Consider the following 16,480-nt stretch of genomic DNA (forward strand, 5'->3'; position numbering starts at 1 on the left):
GTGTCACATGATCCTTCAGAAATCACTCTAATATGATTTGATGCTCAAGAAACATTCATTATTATTATTTTCAATGTTGAAAACAGTTGTGCGGCTTCATATTTGTGTGGAAACTCTGATACAATTTTCAAGATTCTTTTTTTAAAAGACCTTACTGTCACTTTTTATCAATTTAATATATCCATGCTATAATTTCGTTCCCCAAACTTTTGAACAGTAGTGCATTTATGAAAGGCATAACTGAATTATAAGAAACAAGTTCAAATCAGTGGAATATGGCAAAAACTAACAATTAGTTAATGTTTCAAAATCCTGATAACATGACATTACAAGTGCAACATGTATAAACTTATAATAATATGAATATGAATACAAAACACAAAACACATTTGCAACTTGCTTTACGAAGGGATCATAAAAATCCCTTCTAACAATAAGAAATTAATCAACACAATAAATGTCCCAATTGGGAGAGGGTGTGCAATTTTCAAAGAGTTTAAATAAACGTATATATTTTGGTTGCATTTGTGAGTTAATAAAAATGTAACTGGTTGTGTAAACTTGGCACATAATATCTAAATATCGATAGCATTTTTTGAGGTATCGGCACATGTCGTATCGCTGGCTGAGAGAATCAATATCATATTATATATCGTGATGAACTGTCCGATTTACACCCCTAAACACACAGCAGTTAATACACGGGTCACTTCAGTCACCTCTTTGATGCTGTGCCATTTACTAATTCAATGAACAGGCTACCTATTTACAATAAGCACTTATCTAAAAAAAAAACTATTAAATAATAAATTAACCTAGGAACTGGCTGACTAAAATCAGCTTGAAAATGCTATCTCATGAAATAAAGGCGAATCCCAATTTTTTTACAATTTAAAGATCAGCTACACAGTGTTATTTCATCAGTCAATCGTGAAAGTCTGATGGTTGAAAGCTTCTGGCAACATTAAATCCAGGAGAGAAGAGCATTCTAGAGAAAGAGCAAGCAGAGAGTTTGAGTTTGAGCGAACACACGTTATATCTAAGCGAGAGCAGACAAGAGCCATGACACTGTATATCTGAGAACACGCGTCCAGTTTTGTGGAGAGTGAAGTAAATCCGCCTGTGAGTTGAGAGATTGGTGCTCGCGCATTACTTGGATGCGCTCTCGACATTTGTCATTAAATTAACGCCATAGAAACCGCCTCAAATAAACTATAAAAAGGTGAAGATAATCGTGTCTGAAAGTGGCAATCGATTTTTTATTGGTTAAATAAACATCCGTCCTTCGGATGAGACGTTAAACCGAGGTCCTGACTCTCTGTGGTCATTAAAAATCCCAGGATGTCCTTCGGAAAAAGAGTTGGGGTTTGACTCCGGCATCCTGGCCAAATTTCCCCCTTGGCCTCTATCCATCATGGCCTCCTAATAATCCCCATGTCTCCTCTCCACCAGTAAGCTGTGTGTGTGTGTGTGTGTGCGTGTGTGCGTGTGTGTGTGTGTTGGGCGTTCTGGCGCAATATGGCTGCCGTTGCATCATCCAGGTGGTGCTGCACATTGGTGGTGGTTGAGGAGATTCCCCATTCCATGTAAAAGCGCTTTGAGTACCCAGAAAAGTGCTATATAAATGTAACAAATTATTATTATTATTATTAAAATCAATGGAGAATATCTCGTATTTTTCCGTGGGTGCTCGACCATTTCCACGGGATCGACGCCTACACTGTACAAAAAATGTGCTGCCTTCAACATCAAGTTCATTGTACTTAAAAATGTAAGTAATTTCAACTTAAATTAAATTCAACTGACTTAAAAAAAATTGTTGTGTCTTGTAGAACGTATAAAAAACGTATTTTGATGAGTTACAGCAATGTAAAAACATACACTGCAAAAAAAGCTTTTCTTACTTAGTATTTTTGTCTTGTTTCCATTTCAAATATCAAGCATTTCTTAAATCAAGATCCATTTACTAAAGTAGTAAAATGACATAAGATATTAAGTATTGTTTTCTGGGGAAATGAATAAAAAAGAAGAGAGTTTTTGCTTAAAACAAGCAGAATTATCTGCCAATGGGGTAAGAAAAAATAATCTTGTTTCTGTTTGAAGTAAGATTATTTTTCTGACCCCATTGGCAGATCATTTTGCTTTGTTTAAGCATCAACTCACTTTATTTTGATTTATATCTTATGTAATTTTACTCATCTAGTAAATGCATCTTGATTTAAGAATGTTTGGATATTTGGACTGGAAACAAGACAAAAACACTAAGTTTTAAAAGCATTTTTTTGCTTGAGATTGAGACGGTGCTTCAGTCACCTCTTTGATGCTGTGCCATTTACTGGCCTCCTCTTGGCTGAGGAGTGAATCCGCGATGGTGATGAAGCTCTGGCCGAGTCTCTCGGCTTCTCGCCGGCTCTGGTTGGCTGTGCTGGGAAGATCAGCGGCCCGAGAGAGAACATGCATCAGAGAAACCATATCTCTGTCCTCCAGCGGTGTGTGCTCCTTCAGGACCGCTCGCTCAGAAGCGTTTAACAGACGGGACACCGAAGACCAGCTCTGCCCATCCACAGTATCAGAGAACACATCGTCTGCAGTCTGAGAGAATCGGGACAAGACACGAGTTAGATGCGCTTTATATTTTCTTAATTTAGTTTATACATTACTATTCGTATCACGATTCGATACATATCACGATACTGAACTCATGACACGATATTATTGCGATACTCCAAGACATATGGTATAAGGTTGATTAAAATGCTAAATTTGGTATTACATTGTGTGTGTAAAAGAACAGTCTTGGACTTGGTGCTGGAAACCCGATGCAGGACAATAGAGACACCAGAATAACCATATTCATGATTCTGAAGCTGAAAATACAGAATTATTTTAGATGAATATGCTTGAACTCTGACTAGATATATTTAAAATAATGTCGGACACTTTTTACTGGTAACATCAGATATTTGGCATTATCAAGACCCACAAATATTCCCCCATTGCATTATTATACATTATATTCAACATTATATATAATAGTTTAATGTAGTACTGACACTAAAACTCTGAAAACTAGATTTTTTTCTCACATGGCAATTTTTATTTTTGGTGAACTATACACAATACAGATTGTCACTATCCACGAAACATATTGTTGCATTTTTGTATTGCGATATATTGTGACACGATATATTGTTATACCCCTAATTACTATTACTTGTTTTACTTTTATTGCTGGCACTGTTTGCTGCAGCTGTTTTTGGTTATTTGTAATGACAGATACTGTGTGTAAGATACTCATGCTGAGAAAGCACTCGACTCTGTACCATCCCGAACTCCATGAGATCCTGCATGAAGTGGCTTGGGTTGGACCTTAGAGATTCTCTCAGTTCCTTCATCTTCAGATAGTGTTCTGTGGGTCAGAGAGTCAAGTCACCTTTATTTATATAGCGCTCTTTACAATACTTATTGTTTCAAAGCAGCTTTACAGGAAAATAATGCAACAAAGTTCAGTGATGTTTCATTTTTGTTGTAAAAAAGTTATTAATTTAGTTCATTTATTTAGATATAGCCGCTCTGGAGAAAAACATGATGTCATAGTCCAGCTCAGTCCAGTTCTAATATAATGGTGTCTATGCAGGCAGATCAATATTATTGTTGAATATTAAATTAAATCACCCCCAACTAAGCAAGCCAAAAGCCAATGGCTAAAAAAGGCGACAGTGACAGGAACCAAAACTCCATCAGTGACAAAATGGAGAAAAAAAACCTTGGGAGAAACCAGGCTCAGTTGCTAAGTTCTCCTCTGAACGAACAGTGTATGATTATGATTCAGGCAGCATTATAGGTCAGAAGTCAGATTGGATTGGAACATTCAGAATATTATATAGAGCTGCATTGTCAGGCCGAGCACAACACTTCAATACATTCACAGCAACCCTTTCACACACACCTTTGCTGGTTCTGCAGATGAAAGGGAATGTGTGTGTGCAGACGGCAGAGCTGTACTGAGGCTGACCGTCAGACCGGCCATTAAAAACCACACACTCCTCTTCCTGTCTCTGCGTCGTCTCCAGGGACCCTGCCAAAATAATTATATCCACCACAAATAAACAGAAACTTACAAATTACAATTCATTCATTTTCACATATCAGCTGAAACTACCACACAAAAAAATTATATATACATATTATTAGTATTATAGTAATATAATTATTAGTATTATTATATTTGTTTTGTTAAATATCCAAGATCCAAAGTATAGAACAATTATATATATATATATATATATATATATATATATATATATATATATATATATACACTATATATATATATATATATATATATGTAAATAAAGACGGAACGATAAGTCATGGGAGCATCAGACCAACTGAAACAATGAGCAATTAAATTTTATGATTATTTCAGGCAAAATGGCTGGAAAAAAATCATAAATACAATCACCAGTAATGTGATTTAATGGTTTATCACTTTTGACCAATAGGTGGCGCTGTGACCAAATTGATACAGTGTGGTCAGAGTAAGTTGACAATGACACGCTGACATGGGCGCAAATGCATTTTCTATTTAAACAACGTGGTGCAGGATGTGAAAATGAAAATTGCGTCAGGCTGAAACTAGCAAAAAACACTTGCTTTGCGCTGGATGTATAATAGGGCCATAATTCACAGTCATTTTGGCGTGCTCTTCATCGAATTCATTTGCGCATTATTCACAACCAGTTTGACAAATCAACTTGAATTCTATAACTTTTTGTCAGCATTGTCTGAAGATGATCTGGTTACATTTTCGTGAAAATCGGAGCAGCCGGCCCCTAATTATAGTAATATTTATTTACAGATCCCACATGAATCTTCTGCCATTTAACAAAAAAATGATAACAATTCAAAATTTATAATAAATATAATTCAAAGTAGACATTCAAAGCTACAGTGGACTCTTAGAATTAAATAGCAAATATGATAGTAACAAAAACATTGTTATTAGGCAAAATATTTAGCAAAAACTAGTATATTTTAAATATTAAAGTATTAAATATACATATAAAATATAATATAAAATATATCAAATATATTTCGATTATAATAGTGCATGTTAAAGTAGCCTATGTTATAATAATAACAAACGAAGCTAACCTGGACAGTTGAGTGTTGCAGACATATTCTGGACGGAGTGATGGACAGTGATGAGGCTCCAGTCCCGCCATCTGAATAAAGCGCTGTGATTGGTCAGCTCTGAGCAGGTGTTCAGTGCCTGCACCTCCAGAGCTTCACCCCAAATGTTCAGGTCAGTCAAGTTTCCAAAAAACGGCTCCGTAAAAGTTCCACCAAAGGTATCCTGGTCCTGTCCTAATATAAATATCCCGTCTCCATGTATATCATTTGCCTTTTCCCGTGCCTTCCCATTCCCAGAATCTCCTGTTCTTCCATCCACATAAATGGCCCAGAATCCATCGCTGAAGCGCCACGTGACGCAAACATGGTGCCAGTCTCCATCAATGGGCAGCTCGGCTTTGTAGGGATGATGTTGTCCTTGAATGAGAAGCGCTAGGCGGACCTTTCTGTGGGCGTGGTTTCGCTTGGACTCGTCGATCTGTCCGCGCAGCTGGAACTCGTTGATGAAGACGCGCGCGGCGTACGAGAACACTGTGGACACGTTCTCGTGCCGCGGGTCCCACTGCACGCGCACGCAAACGCTCACCGCGGACAGTGGCGGGAAAGACGCGTTCACTCTGGCATAGCCGTCCTTAGACTTGAAAGATAAACCTGGGAAGACCGTTTCTGTGAAGGTTCAGGGATTTTAGTTCAGAGGGTTAGTTCACCCAAAAATGAAAATGATCCCATGATTTACTCACCCTCAAGCCATCCTAGGTGTAATGACATCCTTCTTTTAGATGAACACAATCAGAGTTATATTAAATAATATTCTGGCTCTTCCAAGCTTTATAATGGGAGTGAATGGTGCCTTAGATCTTGAAGCCCAAAAAAGTGCATCCATCCATCATAAAAGTAATCCATACGACTCCAGGGTGTTAATAAAGGCCTTCTGAAGCAATGTGAAAAATATCCATATTTATAACTTTATAAACTATAAATCACTGGCTTTCCGTCAGGTCAGAAGTCACTCTTCCAGCGGAACCATACTCGCGGACGGCCGTTACCGGAAGCCAGTGATTGCAGTTTATAAAGTTATAAATATGGATTATTTTTCATACACAAACGCATTGCTTTGCTTCAGAATATATAATATAATTAATATAGTTAAAGAAGTCATAGTGTTTACACCTAGGATGGCTTCTTTTAACTAACCAAAAACATTATTTCTGAAAGTGTTTTGAACGTTCAAAACTTTAGTAAAAAAAACAACCCTTTTTAACCTTTTTTTTTATTGCGAACATTAAGGAAACATTCAATTTTATCATTTGGGAAACATTACTTTTGAATGTTCTCTGAACATTATGAAACATTTAAAAAAAATAGATGAGCAACCTACTAAAACGTCTCAGAAAAAACGGTACATTTAACAGTATTTTACTGTAAAAAAAATTACATGAAATGTCCAATTTTTCCCTGTATATAGTACAGGAACGTGCTGTTAACCTATTAACAAGTTTTTCCCTGAAGCATTTTTTCAATATTTACAGTTAAAATTACACATTTTGTTTCATGTAATTTTACTGTAATATCACAGTTAAAATTGTAATAAAATTAATACTGTTAATGTTTTTGGAAGCAAAAAAAAAAAAAGAACAAATCATCTTATTTAAGTGAAATGCTGTAAACTCAGTGTGACACCTCAAATTTGACATCCCATGAATGATGTTTTTGTTCTAAAGTTTTAAGAACATTATTAAAAACCACATAACTTTGAAAGAACATTCTAATAACATTACAGGAATAACGTTTGCTCAGACTTACTCTGTTGGGGACGTTGTGCTGTGGGGTTCTGGCTTCTGTTGGTTCTGAACCAGAAGGGGCTCTTGAGGCTGGATCTGAGGAGTAACTTCTGCGCTCCCTCCTCGTCTTCTTTGACCCCTGAGGTTGTGAGGGCACTCGACTGACCATGGCAGTAACGCAAAGCCTGTTGGAAACTGAACGATGTGTTCACGAGCTGGAACATGGCATCGTTCTGGAGCAGTAGGTTCGAGTCTGGTAGATCTGCAACAGGTTGAGAAGGTGAGAAGGGAAGTCAGCAGTTTAATTATTATCGATAACCACAGGCTGCCTTTGCAATTCAGAAGCCCGTTTCAAAGAATATGTGCAACGGCTCTTAATCATAAGCCACCTAATAACCTATTAACTTACTGTTTATTGGAATGATGTATAAAATCAATATCACATTTGCAAACGTGCTGATATTAGGGAAAACAGCACTCTTGCTCATGTGATACTGCTTAAAACAAGAACTCTGCACAATATCTAGGTTTTTGGAAGCATTTTTATAAATTTTGGAGAAATTTTTTGACCCTGGCTCTTTTTCCAGTGCATGCGGTTTCAAGTGAAATGCTACTGGTTTACTTCCAAATGTTCACATATTTAAAACATCCAAAAATACGGCTTTATGGTTAAGCATCTGTGGATTAAATTTTAAAGTCCCCCTGTGGTGAAAATCCAGCTTTTAATGTTGTTTATATGTCTATGTGGTGTTTTTAATATGCTCTAAGACTAGGGCTGTGCCGGTAAACTTGACAACCGCACCACCGCGGTATATATAACACATTTTTTTGTATGTGAATGCTGTTTTACATGAATATTATGACACGAGTGAAGCAGAAAGCTTTGTTTACAAAAGAAATAATAGGTTAGCAATTAAATGTTAACCTATTAATGTTAATCTATGTTAACCTAGCACTTAAAAAAACCTTTGGAAACGTTTGGATTCGTGACGAATGAGAGAGTGTTCCTTTGGTTCGCTTTAAAGTAGGCCTATTATATTCGCATTCGTTACTGTGGTAAAGTAGAAAAACACTGTAGGACAGATAGCCTACTTTTTTACTTGCACATCAAATTCTTTTGAACACAGTTTGTGCTTTTTTATTATACATGGTAAGGCGCGTCAAGTTTATTTGTAAAGCGCGTTTAACATGCGTGGGTGATTTTAGTTTAGCTTTTTCTGGCAGTGCAAAATCAAACATAGCCTAAATGCCTTGCCCTAGTGGAGGATAAAATTTGCTCCTCAGACCTTTTACAAGTAGAAAACATGAAGATATTAGAAAAGAGATGGTCTCATCTGCTTGTGTCCCACATCCCTGATCCCTTAGGCTTTATCATGCGTCTTTGTGTGGAAATATAAAACGAATGTTTTTTTTTTAAACTATTTAACTTTGTTAGTATTATTTAAGTTAATATTATTTACTGATATTTATTTCAATGCTTTACAGGCTTCAGTGTGATGTTTCATTGACGGAAGTGCTCAAATAAACACGCATGTCTGTTATTAAATGGATGTTTGAGCCTTGTTTATTATTATTATTTTATTTCAAAATGTATTTAATTGAGGTGTATATACACACACACACACACACACACACACATATATATATATACAGCTGCTGTAAGTGAGTGGAGGCAGGGCTCATTTGTATATTCATAAATGAGGCAAGGGTGTCGAGTTACATTCAAGCTATTTTAAGGCATGAAGACTTTTTTTCAAGGGAAAATGCGTTTAAATACGTCATTTTGCTGATCAAATATGAGTTTTAAGGGATAAAATGATTTTATGGGCTTTACGGATTTTAGAGCTCTGAAAGGATCTGTGATCGTAACGTTACCATTGTACCCTTGAGGGTGCTGCTTGCTTAGCTGTGTCTAATAAATAACAACCAACATTAATGCCAAATGATACAACAAAACAAATTAATATTCCTGATAGGCTATATCAAAATTGCATGATTTATAAATAGAGTCACGTTAAAAATGAATGTTATGTTAACTGTAAAAGACGGTAAAACCTGCTAGTACAAACCTGTTAAATGGTTAACACAGTATACGTTCTCGTATTATATATGGAAAATACAATAAAAAACAAGTGACAACCACCATAATAATGCAGGTGATAAAAGATGAAGAATCATAAAGTTCATCACAAGTAGCCTTTCCATAAGATGAATTATACTAGTATACAGAAGTCATTGCACGCGAACACAAAACGCCATCATGTTAACACATATGACATTAAAATAATGCAATAAACATTCATTAAACAACAGAAGATGCAAAATAAAACCTATAACTGATAAAACAATTAATTATTTAAATCAAATACTTTCTAATGTGAAGTGTCACACAGAAAATTCTGGGAATGTCAGTTTACAGTTTTTCCACTGTAAATTATAATTTAATTAGCCTTTTTTTCTTACTAAAAATTGTACATTTGACAGTATTTTACTGTAAAAAATTACATGAAATGTCCGGTTTTCCCCCTGTATATAGTATGGGAACTTGCTGTTAACCTATTAACAAGTTTTTTCCATAAGCATTTTTACAATATTTTACAGTTAAAATCACACTCATTTTGTTTCATGTAATTTTACAGTAAACTTACAGTTAAAATTGTAATGAAATTAATACTGTTAATGTTTTTGGAAGTAAAAAAAAAAGAACAAATCATCTTATTTACAGTGAAATGCTGTAAACTCAGTGTGACAACCATCAAATATGATGGTTTTTCATTTTAATAATTGCAAAAAATTAAATAAAATCAGGTAAAATTAAATTGTAAAATTTACAGGTTGTTCAGTAAATTGTTTACTGTAGTGTTACTGCATTTTTACTGTATTTTTATACAATTATTCTGCCAATAATATGTCTTAGTAAGATATTTAAATGCTTAGTTTTATGATCAAATCTCTGTACAGATTAACAAACTAACCTTCCTTAAAAGCCAGAAGATCATATTTGATACTCACATTTGAATATGATAAACGGATAATCAAGTTGCTTCAGTCCAGTAAGTGTTCATCTTGAAATATTACTAACAATATCAAAGTTATTCTTATGTTTACTTTTTAATAATCAGTAAAGATTTCACAGCAAAAAGACAAAAAAAAGCAGAAGCTGATAGTGCACGTTTTTATAATTACACTAAAAGGCTTTTACTTGCTAAAAAAAAGTCTAGACTATCAATCAGACGACAGAAGGCATGTAGTAAATTGTGTGAAACAGGTTTTTTTTAGCAAAGTTTTGATCATGATTATCAAGAGGCCTTAGAATTTCATGAGTCAAAAATGATACGGCAGGCTTTATCGGGTTAATTAATGTTTGCAAGGGTAAAATACAACATTTACTTACCCAAAATTCCTCTTTCTGTCCTATCTGACCATGATTGAGTTGGTTCACACATACCCATAATCTTCATTTTAAAACATACAAAAGAAGAAGAAAAAGCGTGGGTATTTAAAATGATCATTCATGAAGAATTTCAAAATTGAGATATAGAGAAAGAAGTCAGAATTTAACATTACCACCGCATTAGCCAAAATCACTCCGAAGAGCACCGAAGACATCTTCACATCTGGACAAAGCAGGACAGATGATTTTAATAATGATATTATCAAAGCAAACCGAAGGAAAACTGCATCTCTCAGCTCATCAGGCGACCTCTCTGCAGTTCCTACTTTTACAGGAAAGCAGACTGTTTCTCAGTCAACCTCGCTTGTGTTCCTCAAATGTTCAGTATTTTGTAAAAAAAAAAAAAAAAAAAAAAAAAAAAAAGGATGTAAATATTAAAGCATGAAAACCAGCTGTTTGTCACACAAAACTAAATATTACTGAAATAAAGTAGTGTTCAAAAGCATAAGACAAAATGATTTTTTAAATGTAACCCTGGAAAGTTTTAGGATTTGTTACCTTTAAATAAAATGTGAATTTTCTCACAAATTGCAAATACACTCAAAAATGGTGCGTTGTTTTAACCCAACTTTGGGTCAAATATGGACAAACCCAGCCGTTGGGTTACATTTTTAAATTACATTTTTAACCCAACGTATGGGTTTGTCCATATTTTACCTAAAATTGGGTTAAAACAACCCACAATTTTTTAGAGTGTATCATTTGTAATGGGAAAAAAAGCTGCATCTACACTAGCCGTATCAGACTTTTTGCCGCTGATGAACTGAATGTGAAGAGATTTGACTCACAGGTGCTGTTTGCCATGTGATGATCTTCAGCGGTTTGACTCCTAGCATCCATACGTCTGTTTGGAATGTGCTGTGTAATCTCATATTATCTATTATGCTTTTACACCGTCTTCATCCTTCATTTCGCAAATGTAACACCCAAACTCAAATCCATCGCATCCAGACTGCTCTTCTTCTTTCTCCCAGTGTGTGTCTCAGGATCTGAGCGCAGACCCCCTCGTAGATGTCCAGCCCACCAACTCAGCCGTCATTTTAGCACTTCGCTTTGTAATGCTAATGGATGTCATTTATTAAAGCAGACTTCTTGCGCAAGCAGTGTGAATGTTGGCACACAGAGTTCATCAAGCACAGCGGGACTCTTGCTTCTGCAGAATGCCACTTATTTATGCACAAACTTCACACACACACACACACACACACACACACACACACACACACACACACACACACACACACGCAAGGTAAAACATTTCTGCCATTACAATCCTTGTGGCGGGACATTTGGTCCTCACAATGTTGGTTTTACCAGGTACACACACACACACACACACACACACACACACACACACACACACACACACACACACACACACACACACACACACACACACATCATAAAGTATTACAACACTTGTTCAAATGGCATGCTGTGAGCTCAGTCTCAACAAAAAGCAACATTTTGTAAGCATATATAAACTGGCACTAGTGAAAGTAATTTCCACCATGATGTTAGTTGGCATTGTTGCTTGTCGCATTGAAAGCTGCCTAATAAAGCTGGTTTGTTTTCTGTAGGCTAAGCTTTAGTGTCCTGCAGGACTGCATCAGAGAACACAACAAAAGCAATGACATCACTAATGCACAGTGTACACCAGTGTGCCAAAGAAAGCCTGCTATTAGTATGCACTGTGGAGTACAGCCTCAACACCAGCAAAGAGTTCTGAGATCACTAATGAACAATGTGTTTGTAAATCTAAAACTATACTAAACATTTCATAATGGTCTCGTAGTGCATGTCAAAAAGAATTGAGGATCAAGGTCTTTAGAATTCCAAATGTGGCGGCAATTTTTTATATGTTTAAACCTAAGTTTACGTATTCTTGCATGGAAAAAAAATCTTAAAGGGTTAGTTCACCCAAAAATGAAAATTCTGTCAGTAATTACTCACCATCATGTTGTTCCAACCATGTAAGTCTTTCGTTCATCTTCGGAACACAAATTAAGATATTTTTGATGAAATCTGATGGCTGCATCACTCCTCCATAGGCTTTCAGAGGGACCGAAACTCGTCGGCCCAGAAAAGTTATTAAAAACATTGTTAATATAGTCCAGGTGACTACAGTGGCTCTACATTACGTTTATCATGCGACGACAATTCTTTTTGTAAGGAAAAACAACAAAAATAACGACTTTATCCAACTATTATTGTTCTTCAATGTGGGCCTCTGACGAGAGTACACAGGAGCGTTCTAACGGACATTCGCAAACAGCATCACAAAGTTGTGTAGTTGGAACGACAGCTCTCGACCTGTGGTTAGGATCAGAGTTTCTAGTTTGCATGACATGTGGACTTAATAAATCCTTATCTTGAGCCAAATAAGCAAGCTGACATTCAGTACAACCCGTGCCTAGAATTCATACAAATGTCATTTACGTCTTTTAGTTTGTCAAGAGATTTAAAGCACCGTTTTTGAAGAGTGCACATGTGCGAACGTGCTCTACTATGTAAGAACGAGCCTATGATTGAATCTGGAAATAAAGCAGAATAACTGAGAAAAATGAGAAATAGTGCTCAGATGCCATGTCTGTAATGTATAGCAAAACATCTAGTGTTAATTCGATCTCAAACAGATTCATTAAAAGAAGTTATTACTCCACCACGTGCGTGACGTCATAAACCAACGTGGTTGAACGACCACTTTGCGACAATACAGTTTCGGGAAACAGTCGTGACAGCTAGTTGATTTCTTCAATGATGCATCGTACTATGGTAGTTAAGCAGCAAGTTACGTCGTTGTTTGGGAAACGCACCCCTGAGTATTTACATGTTGGGCAAACAATCTCATTGGCTGCATGGGATCAGCAAAGGGCCAATCAGCTGAATGACTGAACTAGATATTTGTAATGGAAAAAAATTATTTGTAAAAACAGAATGCATGCTTTTTTTAGAAGCTTTTCACGAGTGACATTAGACTTTTGTAAATTACATGAAAATAAAGGTTCCAAAAGGGTGTTTTCACGCCAGTGCCATAAAAGAACCATTTTTGGTTCCACGTAAACCTTTCAGTGAGCAGTTCTCAAAAGAACCAATTTTTTTCTAAGTGAGAAGAACATTAATAATCTAAAGAACCTTTTTCCACTATAAAAAAACATCTTGTGGAATGCAAAGGTTCTAAGGATGTTAAAGGTTCTTCATGGAACCGATAAATAAGAGTGTAATAATTGAATATTATGAGATTTGACTTAAACTTGGTGTATTTGTAATGGCACCTTCTGCTTGTTATAAACTTCTCCATGTTTTACATCTGACTTTATAACAAAATAAAATATTGCCCCTTCATGGAAAATATCATTTCTGCCACTGATTCACATATTTGTTTATTTGTATATAATTAGAAAAAAACATGCCTCCCTAAATGTGAAAAAAAACTGTTAACTATGAATGATTAGAAATGTTTGCTGTTGTTTTACTTTTGTTCCTCCACAGTCATTAGAAATTAAGATTTAAATATTTTTATGTTTTAAGTTGTTTCCCTCAAAACTACTTCGGACAGGCATTCAGAAACCCAGCAGAATTCCCCTTTGCACATAATGTATGATTCCCCTGGGCCTCAACAAAAGCTCTCACACCGCAGTGACCACACACTCGGCCTCTGAATGCCGGCACCGTGCCACAGCAGAGTCAGAGTTATGTGCCAAGCAGACAGAAAAATGGAGGACTAGTTACTAATGCAGTCAGGAACACGTAGAACAATACAAATATCCCTGGAGGTAATTAAGGTTTTGTGTTTGGTTGACCTTTATGAAGAACCTTGGTTCAAAGTTGTAACACCTACAGCTGGCAGCCATACTGGATAGAGTAACTTAAGTCACAGCAATGAATCCTGGCTCATAAAATGCAGCACTTCTTTGGGCTTACATGAGAATTACTGCCTTAGAGGAAGGAGGAGAAGATCAGGCATTTTCCAAAGGAAACCCAGAGCAACAGACAACCGCAGTGTGAATAAAAGCAAAGTACCTTTTAAACACTTGCTTTGTCATGGCAGATGCTCAGTCACTCACTAAACAGCTGATTAGTGCTTTTCTAAAATGACTCAGACTGACTGACTGACTTTCTAGCTAAAAGGGTTCAAAAGAAAGGTTGGGAATCCCGGTTAACAGGGAACGTTCTCAAAACGTTAGGGCAAGGTTCAAGATCTCAAAGGTTCTTTTATTAACATTAAAAGTTTAGATTCCCCCTAAAATTAAAATTCTGTAATTATTTACACTCTCCTGTCATTCCAAACCCATAAGACTTCATCTTCGAAAAACAAATGAAGATCTTTTTGATGAAATCTGAGAGATTTCTGTCAACTACACAACTACAATATTGACGCTTGACCATATTAATTGAGCAGATTAGTCCAAAATTTCTTAAGAGACACAATTGCTTTATAATGAAAAGACTGTATTTAGGCTTTTATTCTTCTACTCATGGTAAACAGAAACTCAAGCATGTTTGCTTGACGTGCAAGAACCAATGAGGTTCATTCTCGTGTTACGCAGCACGTTTGAGCTTCAGCAACAACCAATGAGGTTCATTCTCGTGTTACGCATCACGTTTGAGCTTCAGGAAGAACCAATGAGGTTCATTCTTGTGTTACGCATCACGTTTGAGCTTCAGGAAGAACCAATGAGGTTCATTCTTGTGTTACGCAGAACGTTTGGGCTTCATCAAGAACCAATGAGGTTCATTCTCGTGTTACGCAGGACGTTTGAGCTTCAGCAAGAACCAATGAGGTTCGTTCTTGTGTTACGCAGGACGTTTGAGCTTCAGCAAGAACCAATGAGGTTCGTTCTTGTGTTACGCAGGACGTTTGAGCTTCAGCAAGAACCAATGAGGTTCATTCTCATGTTACGCAGCACGTTTGAGCTTCAGCAAGAACCAATGAGGTTCATTCTCGTGTTACGCAGCACGTTTGAGTTTCAGCAAGAACCAATGAGGTTCGTTCTCGTGTTACGCATCACGTTAGAGCTCCTGCAAGAACCAGTGAGGTTTGTTCTCGTGTTACGCAGCACGTTTGAGCTTCAGCAAGAACCAATGAGGTTCGTTCTTGTGTTACGCAGGACGTTTGAGCCTCAGCAAGAACCAATGAGGTTCATTCTCATGTTACGCAGCACGTTTGAGCTTCAGCAAGAACCAATGAGGTTCATTCTCGTGTTACGCAGCACGTTTGAGCTTCAGCAAGAACCAATGAGGTTCATTCTCGTGTTAGGCATCACGTTAGAGCTCCTGCAAGAACCAGTGAGGTTCGTTCTCGTGTTACGCAGCACGTTTGAGCTTCAGCAAGAACCAATGAGGTTCGTTCTCGTGTTACACAGGACGTTTGAGCTTCAGCAAGAACCAATGAGGTTCATTCTCGTGTTACGCAGCACGTTTGAGCTTCAGCAAGAACCAATGAGGTTCGTTCTCGTGTTACGCATCACGTTTGAGCTTCAGGAAGAACCAATGAGGTTCATCAAGAACCAATGAGGTTCATTCTCGTGTTACACAGGACGTTTGAGCTTCAGCAAGAACCAATGAGGTTCATTCTCGTGTTACGCAGCACGTTTGAGCTTCAGCAAGAACCAATGAGGTTCGTTCTCGTGTTACGTAGCACGTTTGAGCTTCAGCAAGAACCAATGAGGTTCGTTCTCGTGTTACACAGCACGTTTGAGCTTCAGCAAGAACCAATGAGGTTCATTCTCGTGTTACGCAGCACGTTTGAGCTTCAGCAAGAACCAATGAGGTTCGTTCTCGTGTTACGCATCACGTTTGAGCTTCAGGAAGAACCAATGAGGTTCATTCTCGTGTTACGCAGCACATTTGAGCTTCAGCAAGAACCATTGAGGTTCATTCTCGTGTTACGCAGAACGTTTGGGCTTCATCAAGAACCAATGAGGTTCATTCTCGTGTTACGCAGGACGTTTGAGCTTCAGCAAGAACCAATGAGGTTCGTTCTTGTGTTACGCAGGACGTTAGAGCTCCTGCAAGAACCAGTGAGGTTCGTTCTCGTGTTACGCAGCACGTTTGAGCTTCAGCAAGAACCAATGAGGTTCGTTCTCGTGTTACACAGGACGTTTGA

The 16,480-nt window shown here is 37.0% G+C and overlaps 1 protein-coding gene across 1 annotated transcript in view; it reads right to left on the reverse strand.

Moving 5' to 3' along the window:
- The window catches only part of adgrd2 (adhesion G protein-coupled receptor D2), a gene marked incomplete at its 5' end in the record, with an annotated part of 29,609 nt that extends 19,083 nt beyond the window's left edge, over nucleotides 1-10,526 (reverse strand). The window contains 7 exons of the mRNA XM_081348511.1: nucleotides 2,314-2,592; nucleotides 3,324-3,409; nucleotides 3,950-4,078; nucleotides 5,158-5,802; nucleotides 6,940-7,179; nucleotides 10,312-10,372; nucleotides 10,485-10,526. Of these exons, the coding sequence (XP_081204637.1) occupies nucleotides 2,314-2,592; nucleotides 3,324-3,409; nucleotides 3,950-4,078; nucleotides 5,158-5,802; nucleotides 6,940-7,179; nucleotides 10,312-10,372; nucleotides 10,485-10,526 (1,482 nt within the window). The remainder of the gene's footprint in view (nucleotides 1-2,313; nucleotides 2,593-3,323; nucleotides 3,410-3,949; nucleotides 4,079-5,157; nucleotides 5,803-6,939; nucleotides 7,180-10,311; nucleotides 10,373-10,484) is intronic.
- Nucleotides 10,527-16,480: the final 5,954 nt, after the last annotated feature.

The sequence above is a fragment of the Scardinius erythrophthalmus genome (assembly GCF_964197995.2).
Source record: "Scardinius erythrophthalmus genome assembly, chromosome: 20".
Classification (NCBI taxonomy): domain Eukaryota; kingdom Metazoa; phylum Chordata; class Actinopteri; order Cypriniformes; family Leuciscidae; genus Scardinius; species Scardinius erythrophthalmus.